Source organism: Clinocottus analis, unplaced genomic scaffold, assembly GCF_023055335.1.
Source record: "Clinocottus analis isolate CAN_PGR_092001 unplaced genomic scaffold, fCliAna1.0.p SCAF_19, whole genome shotgun sequence".
NCBI classification, from domain to species: Eukaryota; Metazoa; Chordata; class Actinopteri; order Perciformes; family Cottidae; genus Clinocottus; species Clinocottus analis.
In genome coordinates, this window is record NW_027175920.1 from 425,001 (window position 1) to 440,553 (window position 15,553).

General features: G+C 50.8%; 1 protein-coding gene across 1 annotated transcript in view; it reads right to left on the bottom strand.

The window, feature by feature from the left end:
• Nucleotides 1-14,586, bottom strand: part of srcap (Snf2-related CREBBP activator protein) — a 28,811-nt gene extending 14,225 nt beyond the window's left edge. Inside the window, exons 1-16 of the mRNA XM_068583741.1 lie at nt 14,386-14,586; nt 12,691-12,767; nt 9,812-12,507; nt 8,624-8,899; nt 7,766-7,951; nt 7,505-7,645; nt 7,052-7,262; nt 5,874-6,043; nt 5,172-5,259; nt 4,967-5,056; nt 4,106-4,279; nt 3,778-4,019; nt 2,726-2,903; nt 2,482-2,618; nt 2,221-2,390; nt 144-473 (exon numbers count right to left, since the gene is read on the bottom strand). Coding sequence (XP_068439842.1) covers nt 144-473; nt 2,221-2,390; nt 2,482-2,618; nt 2,726-2,903; nt 3,778-4,019; nt 4,106-4,279; nt 4,967-5,056; nt 5,172-5,259; nt 5,874-6,043; nt 7,052-7,262; nt 7,505-7,645; nt 7,766-7,951; nt 8,624-8,899; nt 9,812-12,265 — 4,847 coding nt within the window. The 5' untranslated portion in view covers nt 12,266-12,507; nt 12,691-12,767; nt 14,386-14,586. The remainder of the gene's footprint in view (nt 1-143; nt 474-2,220; nt 2,391-2,481; nt 2,619-2,725; nt 2,904-3,777; nt 4,020-4,105; nt 4,280-4,966; nt 5,057-5,171; nt 5,260-5,873; nt 6,044-7,051; nt 7,263-7,504; nt 7,646-7,765; nt 7,952-8,623; nt 8,900-9,811; nt 12,508-12,690; nt 12,768-14,385) is intronic.
• Nucleotides 14,587-15,553: the final 967 nt, after the last annotated feature.

A 15,553-nucleotide genomic window follows, 5' to 3' on the forward strand; every position in this document is an offset into this window, starting at 1 on the left:
GGTGTGTTTGACCTACATCCGTTATAAGTGTACCTAATAAACTTTTAAATGCACAAATCCATTTCTACAAAAACATGCCTTTTCAAAGAAGCTTCAAAAATCTACATTTGCTCCATCATCTCTGATTTCCCCGTTTGACTTACGAGGCCTGAGCCATGAAGTCGTCGTAGAGGAAGCGCTGCCTCTTGGAGAGGCGGCAGCGCACCACGTGCTCGTATTTCTTGGGCATCTGCTTCTCCACGTCGACCTTGATCCTGCGCAGCAGGAAGGGCCGCAGCACCTTGTGCAGCCTCTTCACCAGGCCCTCGTTGTACTCCTGGCTGCCCTCGATCATCCCCGTCAGCGGGTTGGAGAACCACTCCTTGAACTCGCGGTGGGACTGGAAGACGTGCGGCATGAGGAAGTGCATCAGGGACCACAGCTCCATCAGGCTGTTCTGCAGCGGCGTTCCCGTCAGCAGCAGCCGCCGGTGGCTGGAAGAGGGAGAATATGTATGTAAATATATACGGGAGTCATTTTATTCTTCCTTTAGTTTTGAGCTCTCCAACTCTGCTGCCATCGAGCTCGTGAGGCTTGAAAGCACCAAAACCACTCGTTAGAGGCCGGGAAACCATGAGAGCGTCATGGAGGTACTGGTCGGGTCGGTGTGTGGACACAGTCAAAGACAGAAGTCCACTTGGTGGAGGCCAAGACAAGGCCAAGGAAAAGACACAGAAGAAGAAGAAGAAAAAGAACCAAAAGAAGACGCAGCAGCTGCAGAAGAAGAAGCAGACGCAAAAGAAGCAGTAGCAACCACAAAAGAAGCAGAAGAAGCAGAAAAAGAAGAAGAAGAAGCAGAAGAAGATGCAGCATCAGCCGCAGAAGAAGATGAAGCAGCAGAAGAAGAAGTGAGTGAAGCAGAAGTGTATTTTACGTTGACCTGCAGTCTCTACATCTCACAGAACTACAACACCTTGAGTTTGAGGTTTGAGCAAAGTGCTCCTTCATCTCCGCGTATGCCTGAAGATCATCTGCGACTAGCTGTGTGTGTGTGTGTGTTGAAGTGTGTGCAGAAGCTGCACGTTGAAGCTTCGTGTCACAGTATAAAATGCCCACCAGCTGGAACGACGGCAACTCGGTCCAATTACAGCCTCTGATGAGGGAAAGAACACGTGTATATGTGAGATATATGTGATATACACGTGTATATGTGTTCAGCGCTCTGCTGTTTTTCGGGGACGCGTCACAGTCGAGATAGTTCGTACTGAGCGACGGCAGCTGGATGAGCGCTGACTCTCTGTGACCAGCGGCGTCTCTCAGAGGAGACGAGAGGATCCTTCACCGAGCGCTGAAGCCGCTCAGAGACACAGAGAGATGTACAACGCCTGCTCATGACACCTATTCAGATCCTCCGCCTACAGCCCGGCTCCATCATCTCGGTCCATTTGGTTATTATGTCACACGGTGAGCAATAATAACGACAACAATAACTGGGGGCTTTGCTTTTGGGAATAACTGGACATATGTATGTACAAAAAGGACGATCGAGAAATTACAGGAACATTTGCATGAAAGCTGCGTTGTTGCCCAACATGTCCCCCTCCTCCTCCTCTTCCTCATCCTTCTTCTTGCTTCAGTTACAGCAAAGCATATGATGTAATATTCCAAACCCAAAGTTAAGCTTTGTCCAGCATCTGTACGAGATCTCTCAAACCCCAGGTTTTATTTTCTCCTATCTGGGAAACATACAAATATATAAAGAGTTTTATCGACGCCGAGTCCGACAGCAAATACTGAGCGTCAACCATGAATGTTTTTCCTCATGAAAAGCCGTAACGTTGACTCATCGACCAGCGGGGGAGTTTCCTCACAGAGAGAAGTCTGGAGTTCATTTTGTACGTCCAAGAAACCGACTTCTGGACTTCAAAATGATCGAATCTGACAGACGCTTCCCACGAGTCACAACACAAAACTATCTCATGAACCAATAACTTTTAATGAAGCGACACTTTGTAAAAGTTACTGAATCAAGGTTGTTGCACAGAAGGCCTGCAGCAGCAGAACAAGAAGAAGAAGAAGAAGAAGAAGAAAAAACAGAAGAAGAAGAAGCCACAGAAGAAGAAGTCTTCTCTTTGAGAGGTCCTCGAGGTCTGATCGTTCCTGGCGTGTGTGCGTGCGTGTGTGTGTATGTGTGTGTGTGTGTGCACGATCTTTCAGAGCGCGCCGCCGACCTCGACCGACCTGTTGAAGTTCAGCAGGCTCTGCCAGCGCTGCGACTTGAAGTTCTTGATGTTCTGCGCCTCGTCCAGGATCAGGTAGCGCCAGGACTTCCTCCTGAAGGCCTGGTGGTCCTGCAGCACCAGCTTGTAGGAGGTGATGCACACGTGGAACGCATTCGGCTTCGTCCAGCCCTGAAGGGGGAAAAACAACAACAACCATGCACAGTCAACACGGTGATGGTTGTCTGTACTCTGGGACACTAAACACTCTCCAGCTCGTTACCTGTCTCTTCAGCTTTCGCTCCTTCTGGCTGCCGAAGTACGTGAGGATCTTGAAGCCGGGGCACCAGCGCTTCAGCTCCATCTCCCAGTTCAGCATCACGCTGGTGGGCACGATGATGAGGTGAGGGCCCCAGTTACCTGGACACAAGTCAAACGATGAAAAAGCAGCGAGGAGAGAAGGAGCATTCCAGCGTTTGAGCGCTCTGGATGAACTGAAACAAACTCCTGCCCGACTGTTTTTGTACTTTTTTCACAGGCGAGGTGCGCCAGCAGAGCGATGGTCTGGATGGTCTTGCCCAGCCCCATCTCGTCAGCCAGGATGCCGTTCAGCTTCTTCTCGTACATGGTGACCAGCCAGTCCAGGCCGATGTGCTGGTATTCTCTCAGCTGGCCGTGGAGCAGGAAGGGGATGGGGGTCTTGACCTTTAATGGATGGGAGAAGAAGAAAAAGAGGAGAAAAATCATGTTTTAGAACTGCGTTCGAGACAAAGAGAAACTGATATTGTGTTCACGGAAAACGCAAATCTGATTTTCAGCTGTGGGATCTGAAGGAGAAATACCAACACACACACACACACACACACACACACACACACACACACACACACACACTCCGACATAACCGCTAGAACAGCTTTGTAATAACATGTTGTGAAGGTCACCGGTGCGACGGAAAACACAACGTCTGTGTTCAAAACATCACTCGGGGGCTTTTCCTGCTGGACTGTATTCACCGGACACACACACACACATTACAGCAGCATGAACGCACAACAAACTCATTTTAAAAATGACGATTTCGTCGCAACACGCACATCACGACGAGGCCGAAATAACCGCCTGGCGATGCCGACTTGTGGAAAGTCTGAACTTGCGCCTCGTCCGGTCGGTCCGAGAGACGAGAAGCCGACGACTTTTAAAACGCTCGTTTTCTGAATGGAGTCTTGCGTCGATGAGTGCAAAGCTATGCTAACATTGTTAGCTGCTCCGTCAACCCTCGCCGTGAAGGCATAAACACGGCAGCGAGGCGTTTACACACATACAGTCACACGCAGAGCCTCGCCCGGTCTCTACAGGTACAAGCTGCCATCACGACACCACAGATGATATTTCTTCCCCCCATTTCTGATTCGACGCCAACGTTTTTGGGCGAAAATGTCGCGTCTATTCGCGTCGACCTTGCGTGTAATCGCGCCGGCGTTTGCCGTGAACCCATCATCCCTTCCTCAGAATGTTTAGAGCGCAATAAACACGAGCGACCGCCGCTGAGAAGAACCTCGCAGACACCCCGGCTGACCTTGGCGGTGGCCAGCGTGTAGCCTTTGGGCTGCAGGCTCTCCGCGGTGGCGGCGATGTGGCTGATCTCCTTCTTGGGCCGAGTGCCGGAGGGAGGCGGGCTGTGGTCGCCCTCCTTCAGGAGGACCTCCATCCCTTCATCCTCGCCACCGTCATCTTCCTCCTCGCTCTCCTCCCCCTCCTCTTCGTCCTCCTCCTCCTCCTCCTCGCTGTCGTCCTCGGCCCCGCTGTCTCCCTGTGAGTCTGATGAGAGAGGGGGAAATCATTTAATAATAGATTTAAGTAGCTTGTGTTGCGTCTTTGAGAAAGCGAGCGAGCGGGTTCAGTACCGGAGGAAGAACTGTTGCTTTCCACGTCGCTCTCGTCTTCGTCGCTCTCCTCTTCCTCGTCCCCGGACACCTCTGAGTCAGAGCTGTCTTTAGAGCCGGACGCAGACGGCGCCTCGAAGTCCGATGCGTACGCTCCTTTGTACTTCTCCAGCAGCTCCTCCACGCTCATGTCGCCTGCAGGACGCAGCAGAGATTCTTGTATTAAAGCGTGGCGCGATTTAAAATGAATGAAACGCAGCTGACCGGAGATACACAACATTTAAACAGCTATCAAATGAAAACACAAAAGCACGGCTTTGCTGGAACAGTTACACACTCACAGTAAGCTTTTATGGGAATCTACAGAAAAATGGTTTGAAATATTGTGAAAAAAGCCATCATTAAAGAAAACATTAATATTGAGCGAACACATTTGAGCACACACAAGCAAACACACGCACCACAAGGACACACACACACACAAGCAAACACACACACCACAAGGACACTCACACGCCTTATAAAAGCAAGCTTTTATTGGAATCTACAGAAAAATAGTATGAAATATTGTGTCAAAGCCATAATTAAGCACAAATATTTATATCGAGCGAACACATTTGAGAACTAGTTGAAGTGGATTAATTCAAAAGGATTCAACAACCAGAATCTTTTCTATTTAATAAAGCGACTAAAACCCTGAAAAGTCCATTTCACACATTCCTCATGGAGAAGAAGTCACGGTGGGCTATTTAATATTTAATTCATATGAATTCAAATGTTTTTGGAAGCGACTTGAAGCGGACAGAGCTCTTCAACCAGGAGAAACGGAGTGAAACAACAACAACAGGCTCCTCCACACGGTGGCGCTCTGGGCGTCCTCACCTTCCTTGGCGAGGTCGTCCAGCTCCTCTGCGTGGTCCACGTTGCCCTCGACCTTCTCCTGCGCCGCGATGGTGTCCTCCTCGTCCCGAGCTGCAAACACAGAGACGAGGAAGAAAACGCGATCTGTAACCGCGGCTCGTCGGACAAAGTAAGACACACACGTGTGCCTTCATCTTTTAATGCACTGCTTCAGTTTCAGCCTCACCGTCCTCCACGTTGGCCGTGAACTCTCCGTCTTCCTCCTCCACCGACGACGAGGTTTCATCAGAGCATTCTGCATCGGAGCCAGTCTCCTGAGGAATCAGGGACTAAACATGAAAACATCTGTGGTTCCAATAAATTATATCATTTATGCACAGAACAAACAAAAATTGCATTATACTAATAACATGTATAAAGTGTTATTCTGTATTTTTATTGAAGAAACATCTGAGATTCACCATAAAAGGCACTTTTGCTTACCACAATAACATAAAATAGTGACGTGATCATCCAGTTAAATGACAATAATGTATAATATATAATTGACATGAGCAATGAGACAGTATGAAATGTTTTGAAGATAATCTGAAACAATTTCTACGCCGGATATGAACCCAAGAGACGCAGAATAAAACTCATTTTCTGAATTCAGCTTTTGTTTCTGTTGTTTTCAGAGGAAATAATGTTACTTTCTTTTGCAGAGAACCAACAAACCCACAAATTAGTCCGTCTCTTTGATCGAATCCAAAGAAAAATTGTGTGAAAACAAAGGACGGCGCCTTTTTTTTCACTTTCGCTTTAAAAAAACGCCTGTGAGACCCATCGGGTCGGCGTAAAGACAGATTTGTGTTTGTAAAAGCGGTTCAATGTGCAAAGCGGCACGTAATGCACCGGAGAAGTGAAGCCCGTATCCACGTCTCCGTACCTGAGGCAGCTTGAGGGTGTCCAGCAGCTGCTCCAGCGGCAGCATGCCCTCCTCCTTCAGCAGCTCGATCTCCCTCCGGTGGCTCTCGGCGTCGTTGCCCTCCTGCTGCTCCTCCACGTCGATGGTCGCCTCGTCGTCCTCCTCCTCGCAGGGAGGCTCGAAGTCTCTGTCTGGAGGGAGGAACAAAAAAAGGACTCGCTTTAGGGGACGAGGAAGGCGCCTGATGGGTCCAGATGGATCGCCACGCGGAGCCCAGAAACAGCTTCGGTTCTTAATCGGCTTTCGGGGGGAAAATGTTGTGTTTGGACGGACGTTGGCGGTGGGAGGGTCAGACTGTCGACTGTAGACGAGATCGGACGACTGACTCAGACATGAACTGCTGCCAAAAACCCCAAAACCTGGAGTCACCGTCACGCTCCAAGAAGCAAACTGCCGTCGATGACGCGGCCGCCGGACTCGTCCGACGAGTCTGGAGCCGGACGGCTGCCAAGCGGCTCGGAAACGCTGAGCCAAGAAACGTTTTTACTGCGCTTATAAAACAAAGAGCCGCAAAATCCTCCTGGTGGAGACGCGTCGGTGCTCAGGCGTGGTTGATTCTCTCAAAGACGCGATAACCTTGACAAGGAAAAACAGCTTCTTCTTTTTTATTACCGCCATGTAGCTATGACAACGTCCCCGTCTGAGCCAACAGGAAGACAGCGAGCTCTGTTATTAATGAGCTGCAGGTCTTTTAGGTAACAACTGGAGAAGAGCAGAGCTCAGAAACACCAGAAGAGTTCAATCTCACCAGAACTCACACAGAGCAACGCGCCATGCGGTGGAGGGACACTTGACGCCACGCGGCTGCATTAAAAATGCCCGTTAGCGAGCTAGCCGCAGCTAGCCGGGGCCCTTCAAACATAAACATAACGCTGCAGCTTTCTGTCGCGTCGGCGTTTCCACCGTGACACAAGTTAATTATTGTCGAAGCGCTTCGTCTTAACTAACGACCGCACTCGTGACGCGAGACGTACGAGGAGTCAGCAGCCGGCGGCTGCTCATTAAGCCCGCTGACGCTTCACTTTTGTGGTTCTTTAAGGCTCATTTTTTCGGTTTGGGAGCTTTTAAAAACTTCCTCAGACTTCCTTCATTTGAAAAATTCTTTGAACAAAGACGTGAAGCAGTAGTTAATCCCTCACCGTCCTCCTCAGCGGCAGGTGGAACTGTTTTTTTGGGAGATGGAGGAGCGGGTTCTGGTTCTGGTTCGGCGTCGGCCGGCCGGCTGGGAGCCAGCGACTTGCTGAGGAGGTCCGAGTATTTCTCCGTCTGGCCGACGATGAAGTCCAGCTGGAGGTCCAGCGCCTTCTTCCTCTTCTCCTCCAGCCTGGACTGCTGCTTGTACTGCACCACCTGCAGGGAGCGGAGACAGCAACGCTCTTATTGCAGCGGGGCAGAGCCGCTCTTATTGCAGCGGGGCAGAGAAATAAAGGAGCGCCAGATTTAGCGCCGTAGCATGCTAGCTGGTTTAATCAAGCTCAAAACTGTCCACAATCTGTTGAATATTATTTGTTGTTTTCTGTATTTTATTCTGCCGTTAACGTTGTGTTTGCTTGTTGTGCGTGTGTTTGTGTGTCTGTGTGCGTCATCCGTACCTTCTCCACGCTGCTCCAGAAAGCCCGGACCTCCTTCGCGATGGAAGAGGCGACTCTTCTGATCTTGGAGTGCTCGTCTCTCTTCGCCTTTTCTTCTTTCTGCCTCAGCTCCTCGTGGTGTCGCATCACCATTCGAACCACCTAACAACAACAACAACAACAGAACCAGACATACACAACACAATCTGTCAAGCAGCCTCATAAAAGAAAAACACATTTCTACACACAAAACACACTCTTTAATTCATGAACCTGACCCACCTTTCGGGCCACGCCCCTCTTCCAGCGCCTCTCCTGGGCGAAGTCGGCGGAGAGCCACTGCATCTCCTCACACAGGTAGTCCCAGTGCACTTTGGGCCGCGGCGGCTCCGTCAGGCGGGTCAGGCGCTTCGTCGACCAGCAGCCCTCTCGCCGCAGAGACTGCGTCCGGTGCTCGATGTCGGCTTCCTGCAGACGCACAGCGGGAAGAAATATGAAGAAAAACGCTGAATGAACGCATCGACGTCCCTGTAGCTGAGAGTTGAGTGGAAAAAAACTGAAGTAGAAGAGTTTGTCTTCTTTTTTTTAAAAGGCGTTTGGAGGCATTTTGGCGAGATTTAATCACTTTATAATTTACATTGAAAGGAGAAGTATAATCCTTTGTATCCTGCTGATCCAGATATATCATAATAATTTGTATTTATAGAGCACATTTCACAGACAAAGAGGTCACAAAGTGCAGTACTTATAAAAAAAACACATTAAAACAAATAACAGCAGATAAAAACAGATAAAAGCAGGTCGCAGGTATTTAAACAAACGCCTGCATGAACAGGTGCGTCTTTAGTTGTTTTTAAAAGACATCACTGAACCCTTCAGAGCGCTCTTTATTTACTACAGTACTGTTACAGGACTACAGACTCTCATGTTTAATGATTAAAACAAGTTGGTCCAAAGTTGCATCTTGATCAGAAATACTAAAAATCAAAAGAATAGTCCAGTGAAAGTGTTTCAAGCGTCTCATCAACATGCAAACTGACTATTTCTGCTGCAGGAAGTCACAAATTAAAATATAAAGGGCCTCTTCAGGGCAGCGGGCCCCAGCAGGACTTTACTCTCAGCAGTCCAGGTCTCACTCACATGCTTGGCCAGCTCTGCCATGTCCGTGTGGCGCTCTCCGCGGGGTCGCTGAGGCGTGGCCTGATCCGGCGTGGAAGAGGAGGAACCGAAGCCGCCGCCACTGCCGGTGGTGCCGGGAGACACAAACTTCCCGTGGGGCCCGCGTAGCGGCGAGGACTTGTCCCGCCGCTGGGCGGACCAGTCGCTGGCGGGCGAGGCGCCGGGGTAAGAAGAGGAAGGGGACGGCGAGACGGGAGAGGAGTCGGCCGTGACCCGGTCCGCCATCCACTGGTGCACCTGAGGGCCGAGGGAGGAAGGGCAAGAGGGAAAGTGTGTCGAGCATTAGAGAGGTGGAAGCAGCAAGATTCACTGAAAAGAAGAAGCTCAGAGCAGAAGCTCACAAGGAGCAAAGCCAGACATGCTGAAGAACGACAGACGAGACATCTGTGACTTCTCATGCAGAATTAAAATCCCAAATGGCGGAAGTCAGAAAGGAAAAGCGTTTTTTAAAAGTCAAAACGCTCCCGGTCATCAGCAGCGGGACCAGGAAGTGCTCGTGAGCATCCTGTTAAAGAGTGAAGCGATGCTGGACAACACACACGGGGGGCTGAGGCCAACTTAAAAACACACACACACACACACACACACACGGAGCAGGATGTGTGGAACAGTGGAAACACGCCAGCAGACCTGATCTATGAACATCATGGCGGTTTAGTAACAGATTGCTCTCTTTTCAGGTCGAGCGCTGATTTACAGCTCACAAAATTATGTGAAACCGTCATGCACGATATCATAAAAGGGAAGAACGGATAGAATTATCTGCCGCCCGCCTGTTTTCATTTCTTCTTATTTTTGCATCCAAGAGGAAGCTGCGAAAATGACCGACAGCCGAAGAGACGCAAATACAGCGAATCGAAAAGGAAAACGAATGAATGTGGAGTTGGCTTTCACCCTCGCAGGAGGGGCCGACGACACATTGTGCCTTTAAATCTATATATTATTATGTGTATAATGAATCGTGTGCATTTGCTTGCATCTAGGTCTGTATTTTAGCTTCCTTCAGATACATTTCCTCATGCATAACAAACATGTTTATGCATCGCACTGAAGATTTAACACCTTTCACTAAATCAAATCTTAACAAAACCTCAGAAGTCCCTCCATGATGCGGCGTGACATCACTCAGTTCACAAACTATGAAACTACCTTGAGTGGAGAGCTGAGGGTCATCTCGCTCTCCGTTTTGTCTGCGTCCGGTTCTTCGTCGCTGCCTTCCTCTGGACTGCTGATGTGTGAAGCGCCGTCCAGAGCCGAGGTTTCTCCCGTGGCTTCCTCCTGCTCCATGTCCTCGCTCTCCTCCTCTTCCTCCTCCTCCTCCTCATCCTCCTCCTCCTCATCGTCGTCGTCCTCGTCCTCCTCGTAGAGGGAGTCCGCCTGGCCGACGTGGTCTTCGACGTCGGGCGTCGTAGCGTCTGCGGCTTCACGGGACGTTTTAGCGTCGGTTAAGGCCTCGTTGTCGGACGCAGCCGGGTCGAGCTGAAGCGACTCGCCCGGAGCCGCCGCAGACGTCTGATCGGACGCACGTGACGAGTCCGAGACGGTTTGTGGAAGGCACTCCTCGGACGCGCTGCCGGACCACGAGCCGTGGGCGTTGGCCAGCTTGCCGGCCGCATTCGGTCGCGGCAAAATGTAGGGAGGGGGCTTCAGGACGGGGGTTTCTCCCGCTTTGAAGAGGAGCATGTTCGGGTGTATAATCCCGGCGGGGCAGGCGGCGCAGAGAGCCGCTGGTTTGGTTTCTGTGGGCGCAGCGACGCTCTGCGCTCCCTGCGACGGAGTCTCTGCCACTTCGGGCCCTCGGTGGGAGGAAGCGGGGGCCTCGCGCTTCGTGGCACTTGCGACGGTCTGATTGAGCGCGGGCTGGACGCGCGACAAAGCGGCGACAGGCGAGTCTGTCCCCGCGTCGCCCGCCGCTCCCGCTTCCTGTTTTGCGGGAACGGTTTGCACTTCGGGAGAATCCCTCGCCTGCGTTTGGTCCGACGGGCCTTGCGGAGCGCCGTCCGTCGGTTCCAAGGAGACGGCGGCCACTCCGACTAAACAAACCTCGCTCGGGCCGGCTTCCAACACCAAATGCTGCCCGGCAGCAGCCGCTCCCGTGGTTTGTACGGACAAGTTGTGGGAATTACCGTTTGCGTCGTCGCGTTCAAGCAAAGGCTGCTGGGAAATAATGACAGTGCCACTTTCCAGGTCCTCTTTGACGGTGTATTCCTCGGGGTGTTCGAGCAACGCGTTGAATAAGTTCATCTCGTAAACCGGAGAGTGAGGCGTCTGTGCGCCGCCGCCGCCTCCGCCTCCGCTGCCGCTGGCGCACACCGTCTCCTCCGCCACCTCCTCCACCAGGGTGCAGAACTCGTACACTTCCACGCGCTGCGCGTCCAGCTCCATGTCCGCCGGCACGCTTTCCACGTACAGCTTGGGCTCCCCGCCGGCGAGGTCGTCGCTCAGCTCGTTGACGATGGCGGCCTCGCAGACGCTGCCGTCTTCCCGCCGCACGAGGTAACTCTGATTCAGGTGCATGTTCGTCCAGTCGCCGTCGATGTGAGCCTCCTCGCCGACGACCACGAGCTCTTGAGCCTCGGCCGAGTGCGCGAGCCCGGCGGGCGGCTCCGTCTCGGGGCGAGGCGTCTCTGCCTCGGCGGGTAGGTCCGTGTCGAAGGGGAGCGGCGACGTAGAGGGTTTCGAGGGAGTCTCCTGCGTGGAGGAGGAGGTGGAGCTCTCCGGCGGCGTTGTGAAGTCAGACGAGGAGACGTCGGCGCGTCCTTCCCTCACGCTACCGTCCAGCCGCTCTCCCCCGAGTTGATCGCAGCTCCTATGGACGCCGTCGCCGTCTCCTCCTCCTCCTCCTCCTCCTCCCGAGCTCTCCTTCTCAGGAGAAGCGTGTAATCCAGGAAGCGGTTCTGCTGCTTTTCTGGTCTCAAGTATTTCCGCTGAGGGACGTCGTCCGTCGACAAGTTCCTCGACGCGCTCGAGCGTCTTGACTGACTCCAAAGAGTTTGCCGTTCGTATCTCTGCGGCGTCGGTCGTGATGATTCTATGTTGTGTTTTTGACAGGTCCGTTTGCTTAATCTCACTGTTGCCCGGTGAGGGTAAAGGGGGCGGGGGCGATTTGGAGTCCTGGTGACCCAACGCTCGCACCGGAGGCACGAGGACGCCGGGGTCCCCGCCGGACGGCCCCGGGGCCTCGTGTCCGGCGGCGTCTCGGACTCTAAAACCAACGCTCGACTGCGGGACAGACCGAGACGGGGCAGTGAAACGGATTTGAGATTGGGGTCGGAGGTGAATGTTTCCGCCCGTGTGCTCCTTTCCACTGAGCTCCACGCTCGTTCCAGTCTCTGGTTTGTATTCCAACGCGACGGACTGCTTATCCGTAGTCCCCGAAATAAGTCCAGCTCCTTCTCCGAGCGGCTGAATCTGGTTCGTCTCTTTATCAGTTTGTGACCCGTACTGCGACTCTCGCGCCGTGCTGTCAATCTGTGTATCCGTGGCGAGAGGGGGAGGCGAGGGAGGCCTCCGCATCTCGTCCCCGGCGAGCGGCGCCGGCGAGGATCTCGAAACTCCGCCCGGGAGCTTTTCAGGCAAGTCGGTCTGCGGGGCGCTCTCCATGCCGAGGGACGCCGAGTCGCCGTCGCTCTCCGGCGGTGGCACAGCGGGCAGATTGGCGAAGGCGGGGACCGGGCGGGGGGCAGCGGCGACCGGCTGCGGGGCACGCCGAGGCGACTCCCCAGCCACATTCTGTGCAGCCTGGGAGTTGCCGCCCAGCACATCCACAGCCGGAGGGGCACGCTGCCGCACCGCCTCCTCCCCAGAGCGTCCTTCCTCTGTGCTGCCCCGGCTACACACTGCACCTGTGGGCGACACAGGCAAACAAAGAGTCTGGACCGAGTACAAACAAAAAGCATAATAATGACTTAATATTGATCAAGTGGGAAGTGACTGTGATGCCTTTTCTTTGTGTGTTTCTTTTATTTAAAGTACAGGGGAAACGACAAACATTCAGTGTGTGTGTGTGTAAAGCAACAACTTCTCACCTGTCTGTGGTGTGAGACACAGATCTTCTGTGCTTTCTACTTCCAGGATGCTGAAATTAGGGTCCCTTCCACATGTTCTGTGGGAGCAGAAATAGATAACTTTATTATTTTTTTTAACTCAAACGCATCTTCAAAAACTAGAGACACTTGCACACAGCGTTTTGCAAAAAAAGTAGGGGGCTAATGCTACATTTCATATTCGTTGACATGCATTTCGTAAACACAAATGCCACAGTGTGTGTGTGTGTGTGTGTGTGTGTGTGTGTGTGTGTGTGTGTGTGTGTGTGTGTGTGTGTGTGTGTGTGTGTGTGTGTGTGTGGTGACTGGAGGATGAGTAACATGCCAGGTCACGAGAGCAGGCGCTCGGATAGCCTGCCGCTAGCCCAACTTGCTCGGACTCTCCAGTTGGCATGCGAGGCTGTGTTTTAGTGGGAATCCTGCAGCGGTAATCAAATATACATTCACATACTCCGTGAAGCGGCACTAAATCGGGCAGCTCCGTTAGCTCGCTGCAAGTTTGCATTTTTTTTTTTTGCTGCAGTCGCCCCACAGGAAGCTACCGGGAATCCTGCAGCACGCGCTCACAGGCTAAAAGCCGGCGAGCAGGCGCGCGGGCCTTCCGCTCATTCATTTGTATGCTCTCGTGATATGCAATGCATTTGGATAAGGGATGGGGAGGGCTGCGTGGAACTTGTGGATGATAATCTACCTTGAGAAAGTGCATCTTTATTTTGGAGGTGAGGGGTGGGGGGGGGGGTTACATTGTGCGTTTGGGAGCACGAGCAAAAACCGTGCACGAGACGAAAAGATGAAATCGACTTTCGTCCCGAGAGAAGTGTGAACGTTGACAATAAAGTCATCTTTAAAAACGTTTCCACAACACCACACTGCTTGGGTGGGACACACACACACATAAAGAAGGGGAGAAAAAGCCTGGTGCTAACTAGCGAGGCAGAAGAGTTACTAAGGGTGCGTTCGTTTGATGCGCAGGCGCCCCTTCATCCCCGCCCGCGGGTTACGCAACGCTCGAGCCCTCCAAAGAAGCTCGTTCACGCCGACACATTTGATTTAAGTAACTTCGCAGCGAGAGACACACGGGGAAACATCTGAAAAGTCACATTAAAAACCCGCTTCTGCATGCGCCGCCATACAGACAGAGAGAGGGGAGGGAGGGGGGAGGTGGTGGGGGGACAATCGCTCGTGACGTCATTTTGCGTGGGGTCAAATCTTGTTTCCACAAAAAAATAAAACACGTAAAAATTATTCGGTTTTAGCCATTAATACGCGTCGCTTTCCGGATAAGCATTTAAAAAAGGGCAAATAAAATATGTTATAAAGTTCCATGTACATTTTTGCAATGAATATACGGGAGGGGGGTGTTTAGGAGGGACCCACACGGGCCAACGGCTTGGCTCTTTGGAAACGACAGTAAGGAAACGGTGGTTCAACGACAACTCAATTGGTTTTACATTTTACATTTTTCTCCCGGTGTTGTAGCTTTTCGTTTTAGTTTCCGGTCTCGGTTCGAGTGTCGTGCCTCCGCATTTCCACGAAGTACAAATCACAAAATACTACCAAGTGAAACGCAGTCAGTTTGTGTCCTTTCGTTAGTCCGAGACCCCCCCTCTTACCCCCCTATTACTTCCTCCTTGCCCCCCTCCCTCTCCAAGGCCGCCATCTTAAGTTCCCACCTACCTGAAATTTCCGAGCGATTTTCTTTTACTAAATTCTCGTTGAAGGAGTCGTCATCCGCGTAAAATCGCACTCAATCCTTGATGCCAGTAATCCAAACCGTCTCCCGGTACCCAACGAGGTACCACTAGCTCCGTGGGAAGAAGTTAAAATACGGACCGGGAGAGACTGGGTTTCGGCGCAGAATGTAGCGGTCGCGGGGAGGAGACTTTACGCAGCGAAATGGTGGAGGCACCGCTGCTGCTGACAACGGACAGAACACGGGAAATCTCGCGAGATCTCGTCAAGCGCGCCACTTGAAATCTTCGATTGTAGTTCATTGTAAGACGCGAGCTCGATAAATTATATAGATATAATATGTTTAATCGGTTTATTTCTTATTTTTATCCCACAAATTATACACATGGCGAAGAAAATATTAACGTAAGTGTGACAGTTCAGTTAAACGGTCATAATATGTCACATTTGTATTTTGAGTGACGCATAGATGGTGAAGAAGCTACAAGTTGTATATTATAATCAAAGTACTAATACCACGCTTAAATACTCTGTTACAAGTAGAAGTATGCAAGTCTTTATAGGAAAAGTGTATTTAAAATATTAAAAGTAGGAAAAACGTCCCTTGTTACTTATATTATTACATTTCATCACAAGTTTATACTCATGCATTAATGTTAAAGCAGGATTTTACTCCTGGTGTTGTTAAACTATTAACTCATGGTTATTGTCATTATGGATTAATCTGCTGATCATTGTTTACATAATCCATTGTTTGGTCATCAAAGTTGTGAAAAGATTAAAATTACTAAAACAGTGGTCAGGCTGACACCATGACATGGTTTTACATAAAGAGCCCCTTCAATCAAAATATTTGCCAATTAATTTCCTTAAAATGTACTTAATGAATTATTTATAAATGCTACAGCTATGTGAATTGTTGGGAAGTTTAATTTAATACAAAACAAAGTCTATTAACCTTTTAATTTGTGAAGTGCAATAAAAAGCAAGTCCCTCTAAGATGAAGTTCCTGCTCTTCAAATGTACACTTATGTTTATTATTTAAATAAATGTACATCAAGATGTCCTTACTTTAGGTAAAGCAGAGTGAAAATAAGCATTTTTTAAAAAGAAATCTCATTCCGTTTTAATGCAAAATTAATTGGTTAGTTTA